The sequence below is a fragment of the Schistocerca nitens genome, chromosome 2 (assembly GCF_023898315.1).
Source record: "Schistocerca nitens isolate TAMUIC-IGC-003100 chromosome 2, iqSchNite1.1, whole genome shotgun sequence".
Lineage (NCBI taxonomy): Eukaryota > Metazoa > Arthropoda > Insecta > Orthoptera > Acrididae > Schistocerca > Schistocerca nitens.
In genome coordinates this window covers 879,007,194-879,033,794 of record NC_064615.1, presented here as the reverse complement: position 1 = coordinate 879,033,794, position 26,601 = coordinate 879,007,194, and the positions used below count along the sequence as shown (strand labels likewise).

General features: G+C 42.7%; 1 protein-coding gene across 6 annotated transcripts in view; it reads left to right on the top strand.

Moving 5' to 3' along the window:
- Positions 1–26,601, top strand: part of LOC126237173 (uncharacterized) — a 753,602-nt gene that overhangs the window by 464,989 nt on the left and 262,012 nt on the right. For 4 of the 6 annotated variants that reach the window (XM_049947036.1, XM_049947037.1, XM_049947038.1 and 1 more), the window contains one exon: positions 5,312–5,384. The exons of the other annotated variants lie outside the window; for them this stretch is intronic. In XM_049947036.1, coding sequence (XP_049802993.1) covers positions 5,312–5,384 — 73 coding nt within the window. The remainder of the gene's footprint in view (positions 1–5,311; positions 5,385–26,601) is intronic. 6 annotated transcript variants of the gene reach the window in all.

Genomic DNA, 26,601 nt, shown 5'->3' with positions numbered 1-26,601 from the left:
TAAGATATTATATAAATAATTAATATTTATCATCGTTTTGTTTTATTTCACTGTTTTTCTATATGTCGGATAGATAATGTTTATAACTGTTAGAATCGTAATTTCCTGTCGCACTGTAGCTAAAATTTATCTCGTGGATGTTACAGTAGTATCACATCTCAGTATCACCATACAGCGTACTTCCGACGGCAGCCTTTTTAGAGGGCACAGCAATGCGTGGGCTCGAGCCAAGCATTTGTGGCGGGTGTGAGGGCGTCGCATCGTAATAAAGCCGGCGGCAGGAAGGCGACGTCTGCCTGGAAACGCGCCAGACATATCTGTGTCTCGGCGTTGACGACGGCGCGTTTTACGAGAGTGGATGCGACAGCGCCTGGGGGGCGTCGACCGTAGCCGTGGGCGTAACGGGGAGCAGGTCGTGCCGCGTCGTAGGCGGCGCCGACGCCCGCCCACAAGGGACGAACGGCGGGGTACAGTAGAGCGGGCGCGTTACGCGCCAACAGGTATCGATTGCGTCACAGCTGAGCGCACTCGCTTGGCCTCGCAGCGTGGCGCCGCAGCGTGGCAACCACCGCTTACCCCGGTATTACACTAGAAAATTTCTTTTGACGAAGGAAAGTGATCAAATATCCATCACATTTTCTTTGCAAAGATAGACTGAGGTGCCAAAAGTCATGGGGTACACTACTGGGCATTAAATAGCTACACCAAGAAGAAATGCAGATGATAAACGCGTATTCATTGGACAAATATATTATACTAGAACTGACATGTCATTACATTTTCACGCAATCTGGATGCATAGATCCTGAGCAATCAGTACCCAGAACAACCACCTCTGGCCTTAATAACGGCCTTCATACGCCTGGGCATTGAGTCAAACAGAGCTTGGATTGCGTGCACAGGTACAGCTTCCCATGCAGCTTCAACACGATACCACATTTCGTCAAGAGTAGCGACTGGCGTATTGTGACGAGCCAGTTGCTCGGCCACCATTGACCAGACATTTTCAATTGGTAAGAGATCTGGAGAACGTGCTGGCCAGGGCAGCAGTCGAACATTTTCTGCATCCACAAAGACCCGCACAGGACCTGCAACATGCGGTCGTGCATTATACTGCTGAAATGTAGGGTTTCGCAGGGATCGTATGAAGGGTAGAGCCACGGGTCGTAACACATCTGAAATGTAACGTCCACTGTTCAAAGTGCAGTCAAGGCGAACAAGAGGTGACCGAGACGTGTAATCAATGGCACCCCATACCATCACGCCGGGTGATACGCCAGTATGGCAATGACGAATACACGCATCCAATGTGCGTTCACCGCGATGTCGCCAAACACGGATGCGACCATCATGACGCTGTAAACAGAGCCTGGATTCATCGGAAAAAATGACGTTTTGCCATTCGTGCACCCAGGTTCGACGCTGAGTGCACCATCGCAGGCTCTCCTGTCTGTGATTGAGCGTGAAGGGTAACCGCAGCCATGGTCTCCGAGCTGATAGTCCATGCTGCTGTAAACGTTGTCAAACTGTTCGTGCAGATGGTTGTTGTCTTGCAAACGTCCCCATCTGTTGACTCAGGGATTGAGACGTGGCTGCACGATCCGTTACAGCCATGCGGATAAGATGCCTGTCATCTCAACTGCTAGTGATACGAGGTCGTTGGGATCCAGCACGGCGTTCCGTATTACCCTCCTGAACCCGCCGATTCCATATTCTGCTAACAGTCATTCGATTTCGACCAACGCGATACGATAAACCGCAATCGCGACAGGCTACAATCCGACCTTTATCATAGTCGGAAACGTGATGGTAAGCATTTCTCCTGCTTACACGAGACATCACAACAACGTTTCACCAGGCAACGCCGGTCAACTGCTGTTTGTGTATGAGAAATCGGTTGGAAACTTTCCTCATGTCAGCACGTTGTAGGTGTCGCCACCGGCGCCAACCTTGAATGAATGCTCTGAAAAGCTAATCATTTGCACGTTACCTTCGTGGTGTAGCAATTTTAATGGCCAGTAGTGTATTTCCTAATATCGTGTCGGGTCTCCTTTTGCACGGCGTAGTGCAGCAGCTCAACACGGCATGGACTCCTCAAGTCGTTGGAAGCCCCTTGCATAAATAATGCTGCCTCTATAGTCGTCCATAACTGCAAATGCGTTGCCGATGCACGATTTTGCGGGCGAACTGACCTCTCCATTACGTCCCATAAATGATCGATGAGATTATTTTCGGGAGATGTGAGCGGCCAGATCATTCGCTCGAACTGTCCAAAATATTCTTCAAACCAACCGCTAACAATATTTGCCTGGTGACATGGGACATTGTCATCCATAAAAATTCCGTTGTTGTTTGGAAACGTGCTTATGGAATACCGTCTGAGTGATGTGACTGGATTTGCGATTTCCTTTCAGAGAGGTCACAGTTCGTAGTAATTGATGGAAAGTCATCGAGTAAAACAGAAGTGATTTCTGGCGTTCCCCAAGGTAGTGTTATAAGGCCTTTGGTGTTCCTTATCTACATAAACGATTTTGGAGACAATGTGAGCAGCCGTCTTAGGTTGTTTGCAGATGACGCTGTCGTTTATCGACTAATAAAGTCATCAGAAGATCAAAGCAAACTGCAAAACGATTTAGAAAAGATATCTGAATGGCGCGAAAAGTGGCAGTTGACCCTAAATAACTAAAAGTGTGATGTCATCCACATGAGTGCTAAAAGGAACTCAAACTTCGGTTACACGATAAATCAGTCTAATGTAAAAGCCGTAAATTCAACTACACACCTAGGTATTACAATTACGAACAACTTAAATTCGACAGAACACATAGAAAATGTTGTGGGGAAGGCTAACCAAAGAATGCGTTTTATTGGCAGGACACTTAGAAAATGTAACAGACCTACTAAGGAGACTGCCTACGCTACGCTTGTCCGTCCTCTTTTGGAATACTGCTGCGCGATGTGGGATCCCTACCAGATGGGACTGACGGAGTACATCGAAAAAGTTCAAAGAAAGGCAGCACGTTTTGCATTATCGCGAAATATGGGAGAGAGTGTCACAGGAATGATACAGGATTTGGGCTGGCGTTTTTCGTTGCGACGGAATCTTCTCACGAAATTCCAATCACCAACTTTCTCCTTCGAATGCGAAAATATTTTGTTGACACCGACTTACATAGGGAGGAACGATCACCACGATAAAATAAGGGAAATCAGAGCTCGTACGGAAAGATATAGATGTTCATTCTTTCCGCGCGCTATACGAGATTGGAATAATACAGAATTGTGAAGGTGGTTCGATGAACCCTCTGCCAGGCACTCAAATGTGATTTGCAGAGCATCCATGTAGCTGTAAAAGTCTATGAATGGCTGAAAACGGTCTCCAAGTAGCTGAAACTAACCTTTTCCAATCAGTGATCCGTTCATTTGAACGATGAGACCCAGGACAGCCCACCCCGTTACGCAGCCACCACCAACTTACACAGTGCCTTGTTGACAAATTGGGCCCATAGTTTCGTGGGGTCTGCGTCACACTCGAACCCTACTTTCAGTTGTTACCAGCTGAAATCGGGACTCATCTGACCAGGTAACGGTTTTCCAGTCGCCCAGGGTCCAACCGATGTGGTCACAACCCAGGAGAGGCGCTGCAGGCGATGTCTTGTGTTACCAAAGGCACTCGTGTCGGTCGTCTGCTGCCATAGTCCATCAGTGCCACACCTCCCCGCACTGTTCTAACGTCGTACGTTCCACATCGTATTCTGTGGTTATTTGAAGCATTGTTGCTTGTCTGTTAGCCCTGACAAGCTAACGCCGCTACCCTCGATCGTTAACTGAAGGTCATCGGACACTGCGTTGACCGTGGCGAAGTAATGCGTGAGATTGGTATTCTGGGCACACTCTTGACACTGTGGATCACGGAATATTGAATTCCCTAACGATTTCCGAAATGTAATCTCCAATGCGCATAGCGCCAACTACCACTCCGCAAATTCTGAATTCCCGTTTTGCGGCCATAGTCACATCGGAAACCTTTTCACATGGGTCATCTGGGTAGAAATGAGAGCTCTCCTAATGCACTGCCCATTTATACCCTGTGTACGCGATACTACCGCCTCTGCATATGAGCGTATCGCAATCCAATGACTTGGTACTTCAGTGTATTTGACGTGGAGCAAACAGAGGTATTGGTTTGGTTTGTTTTGGGGAAGGAGACCAGACAGCGAGGTCATCGGTCTCATCGGATTAGGGAAGGACGTGGAAGGAAGTCGGCCGTGCCCTTTGAAAGGAACCATCCAGGCATTTGCCTGGAGCGATTTAGGGAAACCACGGAAAACCTAAATCAGGATGGCCGGACGCGGGATTGAACCGTCGTCCTCCCGAAAGCGAGTCCAGTGTTCAAGGGTATTACAAATGGCTCTGAGCACTCCATAGTGCTTAACATCTATGGTCATCAGTCCCCTAGAACTTAGAACTACTTAAACCTAACTAACCTAAGGACAGCACACAACACCCAGTCATCACGAGGCAGAGAAAATCCCTCACCCCGCCGGGAATTGAACCCGGGAACCCGGGCGTGGGAAGCGAGAACGCTACCGCACGACCACGAGCTGCGGACAAGGGGTATTACACTGTTATTATAATTTCTGTGACAAAGATCTTTGACGTCATAGTTCCTTCTGATAGCCCAACGAAGACTTGTTACTGTGCTCTGCAGTTGCGTGTCCCACAACTACACTGTATTTACACTTGCAAGAGGAGCCGTACAAAAGAAAAGGGATCATACTTGGATGAAGCGGTAGAACTCACGGCGGGATGCTAAAAGCATCCACCAAAATCTGTTATAGGGGCTGCAAGTCGAAGTCATATGAAAATTACTTGCGTATGGATGAGAGTACATTTGAGTATGTGGTCAAGAAAGTGGCTCCTCATTAGGAAGCAGAATACTCACCTCAGAAATGCTATATCCACAAGAGACAAACTTAACGTAACGCTGCGGTTTCTTGCAGCAGGAGAAAGGTACTCCGGTTTACAGTATAGCACTGTTATACCGCTGTGAACACTGACGAAAATAATGCCAAAATGTGTGAAGCTATTTATAAAGCACTGAAAGAGGAATATCTGAAGGCAAATAACTGTTTAGTAGATACTGTAACCATTAAGAAATATTTTTATTTCTACGTTACTTGTAGATTTTCTCCTTTATAACTTCGGGGGAGTACATCCTGGCCGTACTTCACGGTGAATGTACTCCTCAATTTTTTTTTTTTTTTTTTTTGTAGCTCTCGCTTCTTCTTATTCTGTTTTTATATTACAGATGCCGAAAGTTATACCGTGCTACATCTGCCTCGTTCAATTCTATCAGTTCCGTTGTAGATGCGACGCACCACGTAAGTTTCTAAGCCATCTTAATAAACATCAAATGTCAGCCGGCTGCAGCGATGCTAGCGCTCCAAGCGATCACATTTGTCCATGCAGTAAACAAAAGGCGAACGTCTTCTTCGATCAGATCTAAGAGGAGGCACTAGATTTGGTCAAAGAAAATTTGACCAAGGCCTAACTTTGACAAAATTTCTTATTACACTAGCAAATTTTATTTAACAAACTATGTCAAAGAGAATTTGATAGTGTAACACCGCCGTTATCAGAAAGCGCTGACCTAGTGTTCTCAGTTTCGAACACGGCAGGAACTGACACCATTGGAATACTAAAAGGACATTACTGTAGTGAGTCGTCGTTGCAAAATACTGTCACGAATTATTTACAGAAGACGAGGACTTATCAGAGGCCAACCACGGGGAAGATCAGTGTGTGTTCCGGAGCAATGTAGAACCATGCGCGGAAATATACAGGGATCGGTAGAAATACTCTGAAAAGCCTGTAATGATGTTGCAGCGGAAGTTGTACGATACAAGTTAAGAAAGTAATTCGATACGGTGCGCTCTTTTCGAGTTATTTAGCACTGAAGATAGCGTAAAAAAAACGCAGCTGTCAAGAAGCAAGCTTTCCAGTAGGAGCAATGATTGGTGTTGTGTGTGTTATGGTTACACTCAACAGACGGCACTCCAGTGGGTGCATGAAAACACGCACGGATTCGAATATTGTGTCAAAATTTAAAAGGAATCGGTAAAGAACTTTCGGAGATTTGAGATTTTAAACTAACGTACATTAAATTTTTATTTACGAGTACAGAGATATTTTGACAACACTGACCAAGCTAGGTGCAAGATGTCTGTTTTCGTACTGAACAATAGAAATATTACTCAAAGTTTATGTTTGTCATTTACAAAGATAAAATCCCTCAGACATAAAATTCGTAGACCTGCAACGCCGGACAACCACTAGATAAACACACCCGGGCAAACTTGCTGGCAGATTAAAACTATGTGCCGGGCGGAGACTCGAACTCGGGGCCTTTGCCTTTCGCGGGCAATTGCTCTACCACCACAGCTACCTAAGCCGACCCACGACCTGTCTTCACAGCTTTACTGCCGCCTGTACTTCGTCTCTTACCTTACAAATTTCACATAAGTTCTCCTGCGAAATGTTCGGGACTTGCACTTCTGTCAGCAAGTTTCATATCAGCGCACACTTCGCTGCAGAGTGAAAATTTCGTTCTGAATACTCACGGGGCCGGCCGCTGTGGCAGAGCGGTTCTAGGCGCATCAGTCCGGAACTGCGCTGCTGCTACGGTCGCAGGTTCGAATCCTGCTTCGGGCATGAATGTATGTTATGTCCTTGGGTTAGTTAGGTTTAAGTAGTTTTAAGTCTAGGGGACTGGCCTCAGATGTTAAGTCCCGTAGTGCCCAGAGCCATTTGAACCATTTTCGATACCCACGGGAATATAGATTTGAGAATTTACTGATGGGGACTCACTTTTTGTAATCTAAACAACAAAACGCAGGTGGATTTCAACGTGTGTATGATCATGTTGCTTGTTCGACAGTCGGTTGTTTCACGATGAAAGCAGTTGTGGATTTTGTAGAAAGCAGTTATTTTTATACAGAATTAACAACAAGTACACCGAGAACGTGTAATCTGCACAAGGATGGGTTAGGTAATCGGTCTTGGTCGTCTTCAGCTATCCATTCCAGCATTCAGAGAAACCACAGAAAAACAAAGTTATGGCGGCCAGACCGAAGTTCGAGTCCCGCTACCACAGAACATAAGAACAACTATTTTAGCTGCACTTCGTTCCATTCTGCTGCACGCGCTAGCATTGCATTACACTGCAAACCACCCCCGTAAGACCTTGACCAGACAGCAATGCGGGATCCCCGCATTTTTCCTACCGCTAATAAAATGCGGGCTCACTTATGAGCTTCATTATGAGGTCGCTCATTTGCCTAACTGCACTGTCCCGTTTACGAAGTCATAATCAGCCCTCAGAAATCTATTTCAACATATTTTGCTTGAGTTACTTCTCGGACGATGCTGGGGGATTCACAGTGTTGGTCTGTTTCAAAAAGACAGCAGACCAAGTCCGGGGTAATTTGGGGGGGGGGGGGATAGCGAAAATAAAACTGGTCCGAGAAGCACTTTCAAAATTTTGTGACAATTTGAGCTAACTAGCAATGAAATCTTTTAGAAACTAATCTCAATGCAAATATCTATCACTCCAGGATAACAAAAAAGACGAAGAAAAATATTAACGAAATTCCATTAAGCTACTCAAGTGGGCGCTGAAAAGGATGAGTATCATAGCGCTATAAAAGGTGAGCTGCATTTTCACCCTATCAAATTTTGTGTTGTACACACGTTAAAGCTTCCGATCGAAGCGCGAGCGTTCAACTCTGTCGGTAGTATGTGAGTAAAGTGGTACTGCGACATTTGGATTCCTGGTTATTTTTTCTATTTCTTCAGAATGCGCCTGTTTCGGTCTGTCCAGGTCTGTGAACTCACGGAAAACCCGCCAGCATGCGTCAGAAACTCCTCGTCAATGTGTTCAAGACCTCGTATAAGAATACTATAAATGAGATAGATTGGGTTGCTTCGGAGTGAAACTTAACGGGTAGCGCTAACTGTATAAATGGGAACGGATGGGAGAAACATGCAAAGATGTGACTGTGGGAAAAGTCGATACCGCTGTGTACTCTCTCCTTCGAGCCAAACTCTGCCTCTGATCTAAGCAAACATAAATGGCTAATGCCTTACGAGACTCGTGCTAAAAATGGAACTTTTCCCCTAAACACTTGCCCATCTGGAGCTCTCACTTCAGTCAGTGATCTTCATTGCTGGCCAAGCCCTTCATATACTACACATTTGGAGGAAATCAGTGATGAGAAGTTGGCGCGGCCTCCTTGTAAGTGTACTTAAAAGTGATAAAGCCTGCTTGTGTTTCTCTGTATATTGTCTTCGACAACAATAAATGTCGTTAACATTTTCTTCTTGAATTTCTGAGATAATGTGCCATCTTGACGCCACTGAAATTCAAAATTTGGTTGCGGCTCTCATGGTCTAGTAATTTGGAGCCCCACCACACAGCACTGCTGCAACGAATAATCTTACTGTGAAGCAACAGTACTCTTTCTTTACAACAAAGTCACCTGAGTGGAACGGATAATCACCAATTATTTCTTCATCGCATCCTACGAACTAATGATTCATTCCGGTCAAACGGCAGAATTTCCCTTTGTTTCTACGTCTTTTGCGATTAGCTGAGGAAGTCAAACCGAAAGGAAATGCCTGCCTGACTGTAGCTCAGTATATTTCGGATACTTTTGCAAACTGTCAATTTCCCATTGAATCATTTCTGTATCTTATGGAATTGATTCAGATGGCAGAAATGGGTCCCGGCGTAGATAAGGGATACAGTTGATTGGACGAAGACTTATAAGTACTTTCGTGATTAAGAGAAGACTTAGATGCGTGTTCATTTGTGGAGCTGTGGACGGAAAACTGCTCGCCTCGAAATTAACCTATAGCTTTAATTACTAACGTTGATGTACTTACAGGAAGTCTGTGATATATATATATATATATATATATATATTCTGAATAGTAAACCCCTACGTCACGTGTTTAATTCTAAGTGGTGTTAGCCAGTTTGACTACAAAGCAGTTGAGACCTAGTTATTCGCTTTCGTACTCTACATCGCTGGTGGTAACGGAAACTACTGAAGTATTCGCAAAACGCAGTGTGGAGAACTTCCGGCATTCGGTGCTTATGTAATACAGTTAAAGATATTTTATTATGTACGAAGAAGAAAGTGAATAACAGGATGAATATTTATTTGAAATCAGTTGTACAGGAAGTATTTTAGTGTCCACGGAAAAGAAAGGGTTTCCTCATGGGAATGAACTCTCAGCTGCAAAAGTGATATACATGGCCATTCACTTCGATTTTGGTCTCAGCTACCACACAAGATATAAATGGAGAAGTATAAATCGCAGATATGCCTCCTTGTATAGCTTAACACGCAGTGCGCTAGCTCGCAATACAGGGAATTAAGACAGATGCGCGGCGGATTACTGACCGCTCATCTCCTACGAGAGTTCAAGAGGTTTTCCATGATCATTTACACAAATGCAAGGCTGGACGCCAATCTCTGCCTCACAGCTAAAGAATGGAAAGGCCCCACGGCCAGATTACGTTTCAGAAGAACTTCTGACGACTGATACAGGCACTGATCTTCTTCCCCCTCTTCTGATAAAGATCTGGGACTTGGAGAGCGCACCGCAGCAGTGAAGAGAGAGACTCTGCGTCAAATTGACCAAAAAGGAGACATCGCCAACTGCCACTATTGGAGGGGAATCACCTTGATTACATTTCTAAGCAAAGTGTCGTCGCGGATAATCCTTATTAGAATCAATGAGAAGCCGGTTTTAGAAGTAAGGTTCTTTGTACAAATCAAACAAATACGCTTAGAGTCATTATCGAACAATCAAAGGAATTCATCACTAGTCTTTCTGTAGACTTTGAAAAGGCCTTCGAATCTGTTAAAAAGATTGTCTGCAGTGCCTGTGTTGCTCACAAGGGAACCTCCCCATCGCACCCCTCTCAGATTTAGTTGTAAGTTGGCACAGTGGATAGGCCTTGAAAAACTGAACACAGATCAATCGAGAAAACAGGAAGAAGTTTTGTCGAACTATGAAAAAAATAAGCAAAATATACAAATTGAATAGTCGATGTGTAGTATAAGTCATATCAAGAACAGTGTTATCTGACGAGCGCCGTGGTCTCGTGGTTAGCGTAAGCGACTACGGTACGAGAGGACCTCGGTTCAAGTCTTCCCTCAAGTAAAAAATTTAGCTTTTTTATTTTCTAGCAATTGACGTGTGTCAATTATCAAAGTTCAGGCACTCACACAATCAACTTCGCTCTCGAAAATTCCAGGACATGTTCAGATTTGCTTGGACATATGCAGGATTTGACGGTCTACACGGAAAAAAATTGGAAAACGTTAAAAACATGGGTTTTGACAGAGCACAGGGAAAACTGTGTGACTGTGAAACTGTTGCATTCATTTGTTGCAGTTTATGTGACAAACTATTATGTTTTCATCACTTTTTTGGGAGTTATTATCATATCCACAAGAAAACCTAAATCGGGCAAGGTAGAAGAATCTTTTTACCCATTCGCCAAGTGTACAAGTTAGGTGGGTCGACAACATATTCCTGTCATTTGACGCACATGCCGTCACCAGTGTCGTATAGAATATATCAGACGTGTTTTCCTGTGGAGGAATCGGTTGACCTACGACCTTGCGATCAAATGTTTTCGGTTCCCATTGGAGAGGAACGTACTTTCGTCTACTAATCGCACGGTTTTGCGGTGCGGTCGCACAAGACACTAAACTTATTACAGTGAACAGAGACGTCAATGAACGAACTGACAGATCATAACTTTGCGAAAATAAATAAAGTAAAATTTACACTTGAGGGAAGACTTGAACCCAGGACCTCTCGTTCCGCAGTTGTTCACGCTAACCACATGACCACGCCACTCCTGAGCTCAAGCTATCGTTGATGTTGTATATATTGCACATGGACTACTCAGTTTGTATATTTTGCTTATTTTTTTCATAGTTCCACACAACTTCTTCCTGTTTTCTCGATTGATCTGTGTTCAGTTTTTCAAGGCCTGTCCACTCTGCCAACTTATAACTAAATCTGAGGGGGGTGCGATGGGGAGGTTCCCTTGTCAGAAGTACGATCACTGCGGCGACTCGAGCTATTATGAAACACATTAAATGTATTAACAGTTGAGATTATGGATAACCACCAGTTGCAGAATGGAATGACGACAATGAAAATTTGTGCCGGACCGGGACTCGAACCCAGATTTCCTGCTTATCGCGATCGGTCGTCTTACCATTAGACTATCCGAGCACGCCTCAAGACTAAATTTATATTTGGAAATCTTTGAAACAGTATACGATACCAGACAGGGTAGCGAAAGTAATGCGAGATAGTGACTAACCACACATGCCGTCTCATGGACGAGGGTAAAGCTGCGGAACACTGTCTGGAGTTTGCCAAGGATGTGTTTTGTCTCCGACTACGTTTTTACTGATGCTGGATTGAGTGATGTGGAAAGTGCTGGAGAATAATAGGAGAAGGACCGACTGAGCGAATGGAAGACCTTGCTTTTGTCAACGGCATCTGCTTCCTCTAGGAGAACCGTGTTGACATTGCAGTATCATGAGACTGAAGCCAATATTGGTAGTCTGAAAGTCAATGCCGCCAAGATGATTATGAAAGTCAATGAGAGATACGAGAAAGCTAAACTTCCTAAGGCGAAGTTCACATAAATATTTCTTTATTTACAAACAACTGGCCTCGACAGTATTTGCTGTTATCTTCAGGTCTTCAAAAATTTGTGTTATATAATGTGTTCATTTTGAGTTGGACATCTACATAAGAACTTGGCGTGAGGTCCAACTCAAATTAAACACATTTTATAATAAAAAATTTTCAAGACATGAAGACGACGGCAAAGCCTGTCTAAACCAATTGCGCTACTGGCCATTAAAATTTCTACACCAAGAAGAAATGCAGATGATAAACTGGTATTCGTAGGACAAATATTTTATACTACAACTGACATGTCATTACATTTTTCACGCAATTTGGGTGCATAGATCCTGAGAAATCAGTACCCAGAACAACCAACTCTGGCCGTAATAACGGCCTTGATACACCTGGGCATTGAGTCAAACAGAGCTTGGATGGCGTGTACAGATACAGCTGCCCACGCGGCTTCAACACGATACCACAGTTCATCAAGAGTAGTGACTGGCGTATTGTGGCGAGCCAGTTGCTAGGCCACCATTGACCAGACGTTTTCAGTTGGTGAGAGATCTGGAGAATGTGCTGGCCAGGGCAGCAGTCTAACATTTTATATATCCAGAAAGGCCCGTACAGGACCTGCAACATGTGGTCGTGCATTATTCTGCTGAAATGTATGGTTTCGCAGGGATCGAATGAAGGGTAGAGCCACGAGTCGTAACACACCTGTTTAAAGTGCCGTCGGTGCGAACAAGAGGTGACCGAGACGTGTAACCAATGGCACCCCATACCATCACGCCGGGTGATACGCCAGTATGGCGATGACGAATACACGCTTCCATGTGCGTTCACCGCGATGTCGCCAAACACGGATGCGACCGTCATGATGCTGTAAACAGAACCTGTATTCATTACAAAAAATGACGTTTGCCATTCGTGTACCCAGGTTCGTCGTTGAGTACACCATCGCAGGCGCACCTGTCTGTGATGCAGCATCAAAAATAACCGCAGGCACGGTCTCCTAGCTGATAGTCCATGCTGCTGCAAACGTCGTCGACCTGTTCGTGCAGATGGTGGTTGTCTTGCAAATGTCCCCATCTGTTGACTCAGGGATCGAGACGTGGCTTCACTGTCCGTTACAGCCATGGTGATAAGATGCCTGTCATCTCGACTGCTAGTGATATGAGGCCGTTGGGACCCAGCACGGCGTTCCGTATAACCCTCCTGAACCCACTGATTCCATATTCTGCTACCAGTCATAGTGTCTCGATAAGCGCGAGCAGCAATGTCGCGGTAAGATAAACCGCAATCGCGATAGGCTACAATTCGACCTTTATCAAAGTCGGAAACGTGATGGTACGCATTTCTCCTCCTTACACGAGGCATCACAACAACGTTTCACCAGGCAACGCCGGTCAAGTGCTGTTTGTGTATGAGAAATTGGTTGTAAACTTTCCTCATGTCAGCACGTTGTAGGTGTTGCAACCGGCGCCAACCTTGTGTGAATGCTCTGAGAAGCTAATCATCTGCATATCGCAGCATCTTCTTCCTGTCGGTTGAATTTCGCGTCTGTAGCACGTCATCTTCGTGGTTTAGCAATTTTAATGGCCAGTAGCGTATTTGTAAATAAAAAAAACATTTATGCGATCTTGCCATCAGGTAGTTTTTACCGCGTTTACATATCGTGGGGCTGTAGTTACTGAAGACGGAAGAGCAGCTGTCGATTTCAGAGCAAGAATCCGAAAGGCAAATGGAGCCTTTACCCGGCTCTGTTCAATGTGGAGGAGGGCAAGAGAGGTTTCCATAACAATAAAAAACGAATATTCAGAAGAAACATGAAAGCAGTGCTGCTATACGGATATGAAACTTGGAAGGTACCTAGACAGTCACCAAGAGCTTGCCAGTCTTCCTCAATAGATGTCTCAGTAAATTTCTTAAAATCTCTTGGCCAACTATGATATTCAATGAAGACCTTTGGAATCGAATAAGAGGAGATCCTAACCCCCATCCAAATCAAGAGAAGGAAGTGGAGGTGAATCGGATACACCCTCCGAAAAAGCCTGGATGCTGTAGAGAGACAAGGTCGCTGTTAGAACATACAGGTAAAAGAAAAAGAGGAGACCAAGGATATCATGGAGGAGAACAGTGGAGGAGGTGGACAAGAAGGTGAGGAAAAAGTTGGTAAAGTTGAAGAACCTCGTCCGAAATAGAGTGCGCTGGCGGAACTCTGCATAAGAGCAACAATAAATGAGTAAGTAACTTAGTAAGTACGTGTATAGGAAGTATTTTAATATATACACAGAAAAGAAAGGGTCTGTCTTGTCATGGGAAAAAGCAGTCAGATGGAAAACTCATATACATGGCCATTCGCTCTGAGTTTGGGCCAAGCTATCAAGTAAGGTGTAAATGAAGGAAAATAAATCGATACTTCGGAGATATATATCCTTTTACAGCTAAACTAGCGGTACGCTAGCTCGTAAGACAGGGAGCTGAGATAGACCTGCGTCAAATTAACGACTGTTCACCTGCTATGCCGTTCAGAAATGAGGTTTATATTAAGTGGTTTTCCACGATCGTTTGGGCAAAAGCAACGCTGGACCCCAATCTCTGCCTCACACAAAACGATATACATACAGGTAAAATACGACAAAGTACAGAATGAAGCTTACGCGATTAGAGATGGCGTAACAGCTCCCCTCCCCTCAGCTCAGATTAACTCACGGCTGTGACGACGGGCAGGCATCCGGCTACCAAGTTAAGGTAAAAATAACTTTGCCAAACCATGAAATCGGCGGAATAAACACTAAGAAAGACAGAAAAAGACAATATAATTCGTAGAGAAAATAAAATTTTAGAGGCGTCAAAATGTTCTGAGGTAATGAGGAGTTACAGAGAAGTGAAGACATGCGCGGAAAAACGAGCTAACCCTCAAATGTGAAAGCTTAGATAATAAGTGTTGCCATCTGCTGCTGGGTACTGGAAGCATCAAAATTCACATTGGTCTCATCACTAAATATCACTTAGGGGTGAGACCAATGTCAGCTCTGAAGTTTAAGCCCGTTATTCCGAGCATTTGACCAATAAAATGCCAAACTGCGAAGGGATCACGTTTCAATGGTTATACGAATAGGACCAGTAATATCCAAGTAACCAATAAAGCGATAAACATATGAAGCTGAAAGAGACATCTTTTGTCATTGTTAGATGAAGTTAATAGTCGACCACAAAGTTATTGCACCTGAGAGTGAGGGAACTTTGGTGGCGAAACCTGAGTCGGAGCGTAACAAGGATTGATGGTATATGCACAATCGACCTGAAAGCATTAACAGTACGATGCGCTTACCATAGTCCCCACTGTACTTGTTTGTCTGTAACGTCACCGCGTGCTTCCGATAACGGGAAAGTGCAGTAATACCGTACTTCAGTAGCACATAGCCACATCAACGCTATTCCGAAAGATGGGTATAGTCAAAGATTGGGTGGAGGAAACACTGTTCCGTACGCTTCTATGCTACGGCATGAAATATCTGTGTATTAGGATTTCCAAAACTTCTACTAATTTATTTAACTCGATTACTATCTTACAGATGAGGTAAGTATTGGAAAACAAATATATTGTAGAACCCCTCGTTTGTGTATGGCAGTAGTGTTGTAGGGGAATGGTAATCTGCGTACTTCCAACAGCTCTATTCAATCGGTCGTCGGAAGTGCACTGTTCTGCTGTTTTAACCTGAATATTGAAGCACTCAGAATAAACGGTTCCTGAAATAAACGATTTTCTGTTTTTTTATTTCTTTCATTTTCTGTAAAAGAAAGCGCATCGTACTCCCTCAGTTTAAATATACACAGAATCACAATATTAACTTAAATAGACAAGTAATAGAAAAACGTAGTCCGTGCACTGTTCGTTGCTTTTCTCTGAAAGTGATACATGATTCAATGCTACAAAAAAATCTCCAGTATCTATATCTACATCTGCATCGATACTCCGCAAGCCACCTGACGGTGTGTGACGGAGGGTACCTTGAGTACCTCTATCGGTTCTCCCTTCTATTCCAGTCTCGTATCGTTCGTAGAAAGAAAGATTGTCGGTATGCCTCTGCGTGGGCTCTAATCTCTCTGATTTTATCCTCATGGTCTCTTCGCGAGATATACGTAGGAGGGAGCAATATACTGCTTGACTCCTCGGTGAAGGTATGTTCTCGAAACTTCATCAAAAGCCCGTACCGAGCTACTGAGCGTCTCTCCTGCAGAGTCTTCCACTGGAGTTTATCTATCATCTCCGTAACGCTTTCGCGATTACTAAATGACCCTGTAACGAAGCGCGCTGCTCTCCGTTGGAGCTTCTCTCTCTCTTCTATCAACCCTATCTGGTACGGATCCCACACTTCTGAGCAGTTTTCAAGCAGTGAGCGAAAAAGCGTACTGTAACCTCCTTCCTTCGTTTTCGGATTGCATTTCCTTAGGATTCTTCCAATGAATCTCAGTCTGGCATCTGCTTTACCGACGATCAACTTTATGTGATCATTCCATTTTAAATCACTCCTAATGCGTACTCCCAGATAATTTATGGAATTAACTGCTTCCAGTTGCTGACCTGCTATTTTGTAGCTAAATGATAAGGGATCTTTCTTTCTATGTATTCGCAGCACATTGAACTTGTCTACATTGAGATTCAATTGCCATTCCCTGCACCATGTGTCAATTCGCTGCAGATCCTCCTGCATTTCAGTACAATTTTCCATTGTTACAACCTCTCGATATACCACAACCACAGCATCATCCGCAAAAAGCCTCAGTGAACTTCCAATGTCATCCACAAGGTCATTTATGTATATTGTGAATAGCAACGGTCCTACGACACTCCCCTGCGGGACACCTGAAATCACTCCTGCTTCGGAAGACTTCTCTCCATCGAGAATGACAAGCTGCGTTCTGTTATCTAGGAACTCTTCAATCCAATCACACACTTGGTCTGATAGTCCATATGCTCTTACTTTGTTCATTAAACGACTGTGGGGAAGTGTATCGAACGCCTTTCGGAAGTCAAGAAACACGGCATCTACCTGGGAACCCGTGTCTATGGCCCTCTGAGTCTCGTGGACGAATAGCGCGAGCTATTGATTCCAATTTTTTGAAACTCTGCACAAAAATCATTTTGTACTCATTATTAAGAAAACAGTCTTAATCGCGATTTTTTATTTATTTAGTGCCGACCGTTTTCAGCCCATCGCAGGAGACTGTCATACCTCGGTAGACGTGACGCCACCAGCAGCTGACCATATGGTCGCCCTGAAGATGGGCCCTGCGATGGGCTGAAACCGGTCGGCACTAAATGAATAAAAAAATCGCGATTAAGACTGTTTTCTTAATACTGAGTTAATTTATAGCAATCGCTGTTTCTGCACAACCATGTTGCCCAAACATCTAATCATTTTGTAATCGAGAATCATACCACTATTTGGGTACTATTAATAGTCTGTGCTAAAGGATGAAAGCAAAGGTTAAAGAAGTATTGCACTTCATTGATACCGCACTTCGTAAAATACTTCCTTACTGGGGACGTTACCATTCTCTAATACAAGAGATATGTGACGACAACAGCGAGAAACTACCATACATACCAAATGGGGCCAGTCTTACATACCGCATGATACATACCAGACGGGACCAGTCTTACAAACTGCATGTACATGCGAACCATCTAACAGGCCATGCTATATGGTTACAGATACAGTTTCCCCCAGCAATGATGTACCGAATCTTATGCCATGTGGTTGTTGCTCGTGTCTATCGACATTGTTATTAAGATAGCACTGATCACTTTTCCCATTTTCTATAAAAATGCAGTATTTTAAATCAATAGAAATTTTACGAATAAAAATATTCGTTTTCAAGTAAAAAATTTTAGCACTGCTGCACTGTGTGGCGTCCCCACACTCCAACCGCGTGCTGATTATTGTCGACGCCGTAGAGCTGCTACTGCCACAGCTCTCGCAGTGGAGTTGGGACACGATGCGCGATGACGTAGGTCCCCGTTGGTGAACGGGAGGCAGAAATGCGAACTCGTACGATGGATGCTTCTTCTGATTTAAGATTGAATGATTCATTGCCCGGATATGCAGTAGTTGTTAAATCTTATCTGCATCGTACACACCACCAATTGCGAGGAAACATTGTAATTATCAGTCTTCTCGTACGTTGATGGCTCGTTGCTATGGAGTTGCTGAACCTGTATGAAGCGAGATCCACAGATACTCTGATCACGTCTGAGTGAACCTACGCCGTAATGTTAAAAAAAAAAAATGTTCAAAAGTTCTGTTTTCAATTAATGAAGTAGGTATTTAATATTCAGATTAAATTGTCCCTTCTGAACAGTCGGTTAACTATCATTGATTAAATCATTAATAATGTAGTCCACGCTTGCTATTTCACTTGGAACGAACAGTTTATTGTTCCTTGCCCACTAAATACTTTAACATTCGCACCACACGCACACGCAGTTAGTTGGTAACGTCAGTTCTATTAAGTTTCTTGACAATTACGACAACTTGACTCTTCAGCGTAATTGTATTATCTTCATGAAGTCGTGTAATTGTGTCCTACTCGAGACTAATTGAGTGTAGTCCTTTGACATACTATCCACTCTTCATTTAGATCCAACTATTTGAAAGTCAAGTCCAATATTCACTAGTTTCGTCAATAAAGTTCAATTAACCCGCTGTTCACGGTTAAACGCGTCTATCAGTTCCTGTCTCTGCTTAGAAAATCAGTTTCCGAAGTTCGTGAATAACTTCACGCAAGAAACACTTCTGAACGCAAAACAATCTCGTCGCGTTCAGTACTCTCAATAACTAAGACAAGAATTGTTCTCGCAAGTCTTTACAGGACGAGAGCCAGCAAGCGACTTCTGTGAAAGAGTATTGTAGGCGCATTGAATTTCTTCGTTGCGCTTACAACTCTCTTCCACATAAAAGTTATCTCTGACTAACATCACCTTGGCCTTAGCTTTCAAGATATTAATTGCAATTATCACTTGGATATTTGTCTATTAATTAAATCTGATATTTCTTCCTCTTCTTTTTATAACAAAAACTCTCAGTGATGTATAATGTTGTTATCAAAACTTCTTGGTGTTAGCTTATGGGCAAAGATGTCGTATTTGCCAAGATAACTCTTCCCTACTTCATATTATGATATTCTGTCTTAATTGACTTTAAGGGGGTCGTTGGGGTGTTATAACTGCTAATTGTTATTTCGATATTTTTACGCAGTTATTAGTAAAAAATAAAATTAACCTGTTGTAACCGAGATCAAACAAATACTGAAAAATAACGGTGATTCAGAACTTAAATACCCGTATCAGTTTTAACCTATAGTCTTATCTGTCCCAATGGTTAGTGTACTCCGTAGCGTGAAGTGTCGCAGGTTAGCGAATCGCCATCTGCTACACATACCTGCCTCGCCATTTGCTGCTAAATTGCGAATATAGGCCAGCGGCAATCGATACAAGGAAAGGACAGTCAGGTGCCGAAGTCCGTGAACCGAAGCAGAAGAGAACCGGCCTCGCGCTGCTAAAGTTCGAGGGGCGAAACAAAGGGCACGCTCCGCGCACATTTCCCTTCTGCATTAACCAACAGATGCAGATTGGACAGCCGCTATTCATACCTACTAGCCGCGGGGTCATTCGAAAATCGAAACCCGTACGTTGCACGCTTTCGCCTCCATTTTGGGATATGTTGTTGATACTGACGGTATGGTGTGGTCTTACAACAACAATATATCGCCAGTTTCAACATATTCTAAAACAGAGGAAATGCATGCAACGTATAGGTTTCGGTGTTGTTGATACTAATGGTATATATAAATAAAACATCATTACATAATTTCATTTGTTCCATTTTAAGAAGCATTCTCGTCCATAAGTAAATGTTTCGATTACTTGTTGGCCATAAAGTACAAACAGCTTCGGAGTGAGCATTCGGACGCCCAGGACGAGAATTCTACCCGTAACATCTGCGGCTCAAGTCACGTGATTTTGGGACGCCATGTTTTAGCCCTTATAGCGATTAGCGTATTTTGAGTGTTATGACTTCGTCGCTACAGACGGATCACCTTTGGAAACACCGTGAAACTCTGTATACGCAATTTACAGACATCTTAACAGTTTGATGCGAGGAACTGAAGTTGGTTTAAAAATGTGAAGAGCAATGGTACTACTTTTTTTCGCCACAGTACCATAGATCATATTCGACTTTATTTACGATTTTTCAGTAACACGTAAGAAGTGACACAGCCAACAATATTTTTTTTTGTGTATTCTCTTGCCTTATTCATACTGTCGAATCCCTTTTCCAATGAATAAAGTTACAATGACACTGTAGACGGTGCTGAAGTGTCACAAAAAACAACGTATTTGGAACCTATACAGTAAATACAGTAAGCGATATGCACCACCTGCTTCTCCATTATTATTTTCAATTTCTCTTTATTTACCCTTCTATTTTAACACACATACCTGTAACATTTTTTCGCCAGCTCATCAGAAAAGAAAACCATACACTATACTTAAAAAACCGCAGGATAAGTGCTTGAATTTTGGAGTAAAAAAGAAAGTGACAGCCAACAGTGATTTTTTTACTTATTATTTATTTATTTATTGATATTGTATAGTCTCTTTTAATTAATTAGATTATAATGAAACTTTATAGGAAACTGTCTCATGAAGAAATACTAGCAAGCACACAGGAGTTTGAGAACCTGCAAAAAACTGAAGGAAATAAATCAGACTGTCACGTATAAATTTTATCTGCATATTGACATAACACCAATATATATGTATTGACATAACACCAATATATCTACGCACTGATTGAAAGTTTGCTCAAATGCACTTGCAAATTTATCTAGCACTTGTCTCGTAAGCACATGTCCATAAAATCGCAAAAGTTATCTCTACAATGCAAGACTTAATAATACCGTGTCTCGATAACTTTTTGACATGTAAAGTGCCTCATATCAATAAGACATTTACAATCATACATTTGTTGTACATACCTATGAAAAATAACTGTTCTTCGTTTCACATACATCTATTTACATCGGTAGCTACGACAACACTGCACCACAGCTGTTACTAAAAGTGCAGAAACTTATATAAAGCAAGGCGAATACGTGTAACATTCAAGTTTCGCCATTACCGCAAATTGTAGACAAGTAGCGTTGCGCCAAAATCATGTGACTAGCCTTGTTTGATGTTTAGAACATGCGCAGTAAGCTATGCTAACACCATAGAGGGCGCTTGTGACCTTAGTTGTCGTTGCACCCTAAAACAAACAAAACAAAATCTCTCCACACACACACACACACACACACACACACACACATATACACACTATGTTGTTGCCGACTTAATACGTGCCACTGCACTTGATCGACCGATAGTTTGCAGACCGAGATGGTGTGCTGATTGAGGCTCTGGGCTCGCGTTCGGGAGAACAGCGGTTCAAATCCCTGTCCGGCCATGCACATGTAGATTTCCGTAAATTGCTTAAGGTGAATCCCGGGATGTTTCCTCCGAGAAGACTTACCAGCGCCAAAATACATTAGCATAGGAGTTCCTCAGGGTATCATTTTAGGACTAATACTGTTCCCGATATACATCATGACTTTCCCACTAGTGTTAGTCGTGGGAAAACATTCTCTTTGCCAATGACAGAAATATTATACTCTTTGAGAAAAACAACGGAGCTCCTTGCAGAGAAAGCAGATGAAACTCTCAAAGTTTACAATATTGGTCAATAAGCAATAAACTAACAATGAACGTAAAGAAAACAAATGTTATGAATTTCGTCTTGAAGAGGAAAGGAAATGATGCCATTAAATTAAATGTATTTGAGACTATTATAGATATTGTAACAAAATGAAAAATTTCTAGGAATGAATATTGATTCTTAGCCGAAGTGGTGTGAACACACGAAGATACATGCAAACAGAATGCAATCAAAATGTTATGCCCTTAGAGTCCTGCCATCAGCGTGCAACAGCCAGCAGCTTTTATTTACATACTATTCATGTGTACACTCAGTTCATAGCTATGTAATTATTTTCTGAGGATCAAATGCACAGAATATAAACAGTTTTCAAACTGCAGAAAAGGGCCATAAGAATAATAACCAACAATAGTAGTAGTCGAGCTCATTGTAAAGGTCTGGGCAGAACACTGGGGATGTTAACTGCACAGTGTGAATACATTTACCAAGAAGTTGTACACATCAAAAATAACATTGGTAATTACTGCACAAATACTCGTAGTTGTGAAAGAAACTTACTTAAAAAGGCAGTTAAAAAGTACCTGTTAACAAAGCATTCTATACGTCGATGGATTACGTAGATAACACGGACTAGGGACTTAGTAAAAAAAGTAACTAATAATAACGATGATAAATCATCTAACACCACTCATAACATTTCCACACTATATTTCTTCTGTTTTCCCTTTTCTGGAAAAAACTTAGTCGTAAAGCTATGTAGTGTATAATGCAAATACCTTATGCCCTTTCTGAACCCGACGTCCCACTCGTTATAGACGTATGGTGACTCATTTTCTCAGGCTAGCAAATGGGAAGTTGCGGTGCACAAATTGGTCCTGACATCAGCTAATAGTCCGTCCGGTATGCGTAATTTACGAAACAATGTATAGTGTGAACAGTTACTGGGATTGGGAAATGAATGATCTGTATAGCATTAGCCCTTTATCGCTATTAAACAACTCGTTTGTTAAAACATTATTGTACACTAGGGATAAACCGAACGAGGTAGCACTGTTTTCAACAGAGTGGCTTTTATTCGGGAGGGTGGAGGCTCCAATCTTCATCCAGAAATCCTGATTTAGGTTTTCTGTGGTTTTCCTAAATTATTTCAGGCAAATGCTGGGATGGTTCCTACTACAAGGCCGCGGCCCACTACCTGTCGCAGCCATCTCGTTTATCGATACCTGTAAGTCTAAACGTTTGTATATGTCAGCTACTTTATTTGTGTTGTCCTTACATTGTAATGTACAGTATCTTTGTAAAAGAGATCTACAGATAAATGAAACAACAACAATAACAACCACCGTCACCACCACCACCACCACCACCACCACCACCACCACCACCACCACCACCACCACCACCACCACCACCACCACCACCACCAGCACGACTACTACTAATAATACTACAGAACACAGCAGACTGAATTAATGCTTTTTCTCCGTGACTAATGAACGTTAAACCATGATCTTCCTTCTTTTCCCTAACAGTAAGCTAGCTATCACTATTTTGCTATAACGCAACCTAACAGCTCATTAATTGTCTCATATGCATTAAAATGTCATCGTCTATAACATTAGTACAGACACGGATTAAATCGAGTTAAACTGCAGGCGTACATTGTTTTCATAATATTTTGCCTGTTTTGTGTCACTAAGCACTATTTCCTGTATCCACATAAATAAATAACTTTACCTTTTTGTGAAGGTAAAGGAGTCTTACGGCGGGTGTGAACAGGACAGTGAGTAGCCATTTGTGAAGGTCCTCCTCTTGAATAAATCAAGAGATTGTAATCATTCGTTTGTCTGTCTGTACATGTACATCACACCTACCAATCTCAGTCCCATTCATATAATTCCTTCGTGCTGTGTTTTCTTCTTCTTCTTCTTCTTCTTACAGTATATGTACGACAATGAGTTGGGTCGAATAAGCTGGTATTCTACCATACTTAACACAGAACACTTTTTTTACACAGAGTGATTCAGCTGTCCCTACATATGGGTTGTATGCAACCTGTAACGCCTCAAAATACCACACACGAGACTTTCGTATTCTCTCACTCGCTATGTCCAAACTGCAAGTCCTATAGCAAAAATGAACACGATCTTTCTGTAGGAAATTCAATGTAGTTAAATTTTGTACTGCGATACGTTGTCAGTTGAGGCTACAGTTTTTGGATTTACTCGCAAACTATTGTCTCTAGCGAAACATATCTCAGCACAAAATTTAACTACATTAAATTTCATACAGAAGACCCTGTTCATTTTTTTCTGTGGGAGTAATAGTTTGCGTGAAACGACCGAGAGAGTATGAAAATCTTTCATGTGGTGACATTTCTATTCAGTCTTGCGGGTTGTGCTGAAGATAGTTCAGTATTGCCGAACAAGCACAAGATACATGAAGTAGTCTTCATTAATCACCAAAATTATATATGGTACTATGTTTTTGGCAGATATATTCTTGTTTGAGTATTTGCTACTTGATATGGCTGAAAACAGTGATTGTCCCTGCTGTAATCTGCTGGGATGGCTGGAGAACTTTGTGCAGTACTGCTTGCTTGTTCTAGAATTCTGTACAAGTTCTTAGTTAATGATTCCTTTGGTACATCTTTATGCTTACATTAGGTTTATCATTAAAAGTTTAGTAATAAAGTAGTTTCCTGTTCTTACGGTCAACCACCAGTACTGGACACAAGCTTTGAACTCTGAAGTGATGGTGTGTGACATTTACGTGTGGAACCAGAGCAGACCACTTAAATTTGTATACTTCTCTAGTAAATGTGATCCATCGATATGAAATGTGACTACGTCTTATGTATACTTCTGCAAACTTCTGTAGTTTGTTATAGATGGAATGATCCTGATGTTTGATAGAAGTGCGTAGGTCTACTGGTGATGCTGGCTGTATTTAACACCATGATACCGCTGGTTCGCTAACATAGTGGAAACGTTGTTTGCTTTTTTTTACTATGGGGGACGTGCTGATGGTTCGAATGGCTCTAGGCACTATGGGACTTAACATCTTATGTCATCAGTCCCATAGACTTAGAACTACTCAAACGTAAATAACCTAAGGACATCACACACGTCCATGCCCGAGGCAGGATTCGAACCTGCGACCGTAGCAGTCGCGCGGTTCCGGACTGAGCACCTAGAACCTCTAGACCACCGCGGCCGGCGGCATTAATATTAGTCGACCAGCATAAAATCACTGGGTATAGTCATTAGTATTTCGCTGTCTTTTTTTTTTTTTTTGAGATAGTGGAGACAAAGTAGTGTCGCCTAGACAGAGGTTTGGCAATATTGGGAGAGGAGGTTAGTTCGGTTTATTTACCAAAGCCAAAGAATGCAACAAATATCTATTTTAGCAGTAATTTTATATGTTCATAACTCTTTGTATGAGCAAGTGGCTTGTAAGTGGAATGAGTTGCAACATATTATCAGTACTCACTGTTTACAACTGTCTGTCAACGCTGGGAAAGCTTTTCGATTTGCGATTGTGTAAATCAAATGATTTTGAGACGAAGATCTTGTAGAGCCATGTTTGGGGCGCATTTTCATCTGGAAACAAGATCCCTTTAAGGTTGTTCTATAGAGAGCGGGAAAGTTGAAAATCTGAAGACGCAAGATCAGGTCAATAAGATGGGTGCGGAATGACTTCCCAACGAAACCCCTGAACAGTGTTTGTCAATCTAGCAGAATGCGGACAGGCGTTATCGTGCAGTAGCGTCACTTCACGCAGTCTTCCCGGTCGTTGTTCTTAGACTGCGTCTGCAAGACGTCTCAGTTGTTGACAATAAACGTGAACTGTGATGGTTACACCTCGGGGAAGCAATTAGTAGTACACCACACAGTCGCTGTTCCACTACATTGAGACTTGGCACCTTATACCGCTGCTGTCTAGAGCCTGTGTATCAGGAGAATGACTCGTGCGTGCACAGTGACAGACGGTCTGAAGTGGGTTCAGTCGAGTACGTAGTTCTACGAGGGCCACTCCAAAAGAAATGCACACTATTTTTTTAAATCCATATTTTATTCTACATGTTTGAAAGTATTGCAGTGTGTAGATACATCCTTCAGGAACAATATTTTCATTTCTCCACATAATTTCCATCCCTCCTAACTGCCTTACGCAACCTTGGAACCAGCGCACGGTAAAATTCTGGACCAACCTGTTGTGCCCACTGTTTGGCAGCGTGCACAAGGGAGTCATCATCTTCAAACTTTGTTCCACGAAGAGAGTCTTTCAGTTTCCCAAAGAAATGATAGTCACATGGAGCCAGGTCAGGACTGTAAGGCGGATGTTTCAGTGTTGTCCATCCGAGTTTTGTGATCGCTTCCATGTTTTTTTGACTGACATGTGACCGTGCATTTTCGTGCAACAGCAAAACATCCTGCTTTTGCCGATGTGGTCGAACACGACTCAGTCGATCTTGAAGTTTCTTCAGTGTCGTCACATATGCATCAGAATTTATGGTAGTTCCACTTGGCATGATGTCCACAAGCAAGAATCCTTCGGAATCTAAAAACACCGTAGCCATAACTTTTCCAGCAGAAGGTGTGGTTTTGATTTTTTTTTTTTTTTTTTTTTTTTGTGAATTTGCATGGAGCCACCCCATTGATTGTCTCTTCGTCTCTGGTGAAAAATGATGGAGCCATGTTTCATTACCTGTCACAATTCTTCCAATAAATTCATCTCCACCATTCTCGTACTGTTCCAAAAGTTCGCTGCATACCGTTTTTCTTGTTTCTTTGTGAGCCACAGTCAACTTCCTGGGAACCCACCTGGCACAAATCTCTTTTAACGCCAACACTTTCAGTATTCTGCAAACACTTCCTTCCCCTATCCCAACGTAGTGACAAAATTAGTTCACTGTGATGCGTTTGTCAGCAGTCACCAAATCGTTAACTCTCTGCACATTGTCTGGACTGTGTGCAGTGCAAGGCCTGACGCTGCGAGGACAATCCTCAATATTGCCGTGCCCGCTTTCATCACGTAACCTGCTTGCCCACCGTCTAACTGTACTGCGATCGACAGCAGCATCTTCATACACCTTTTTCAA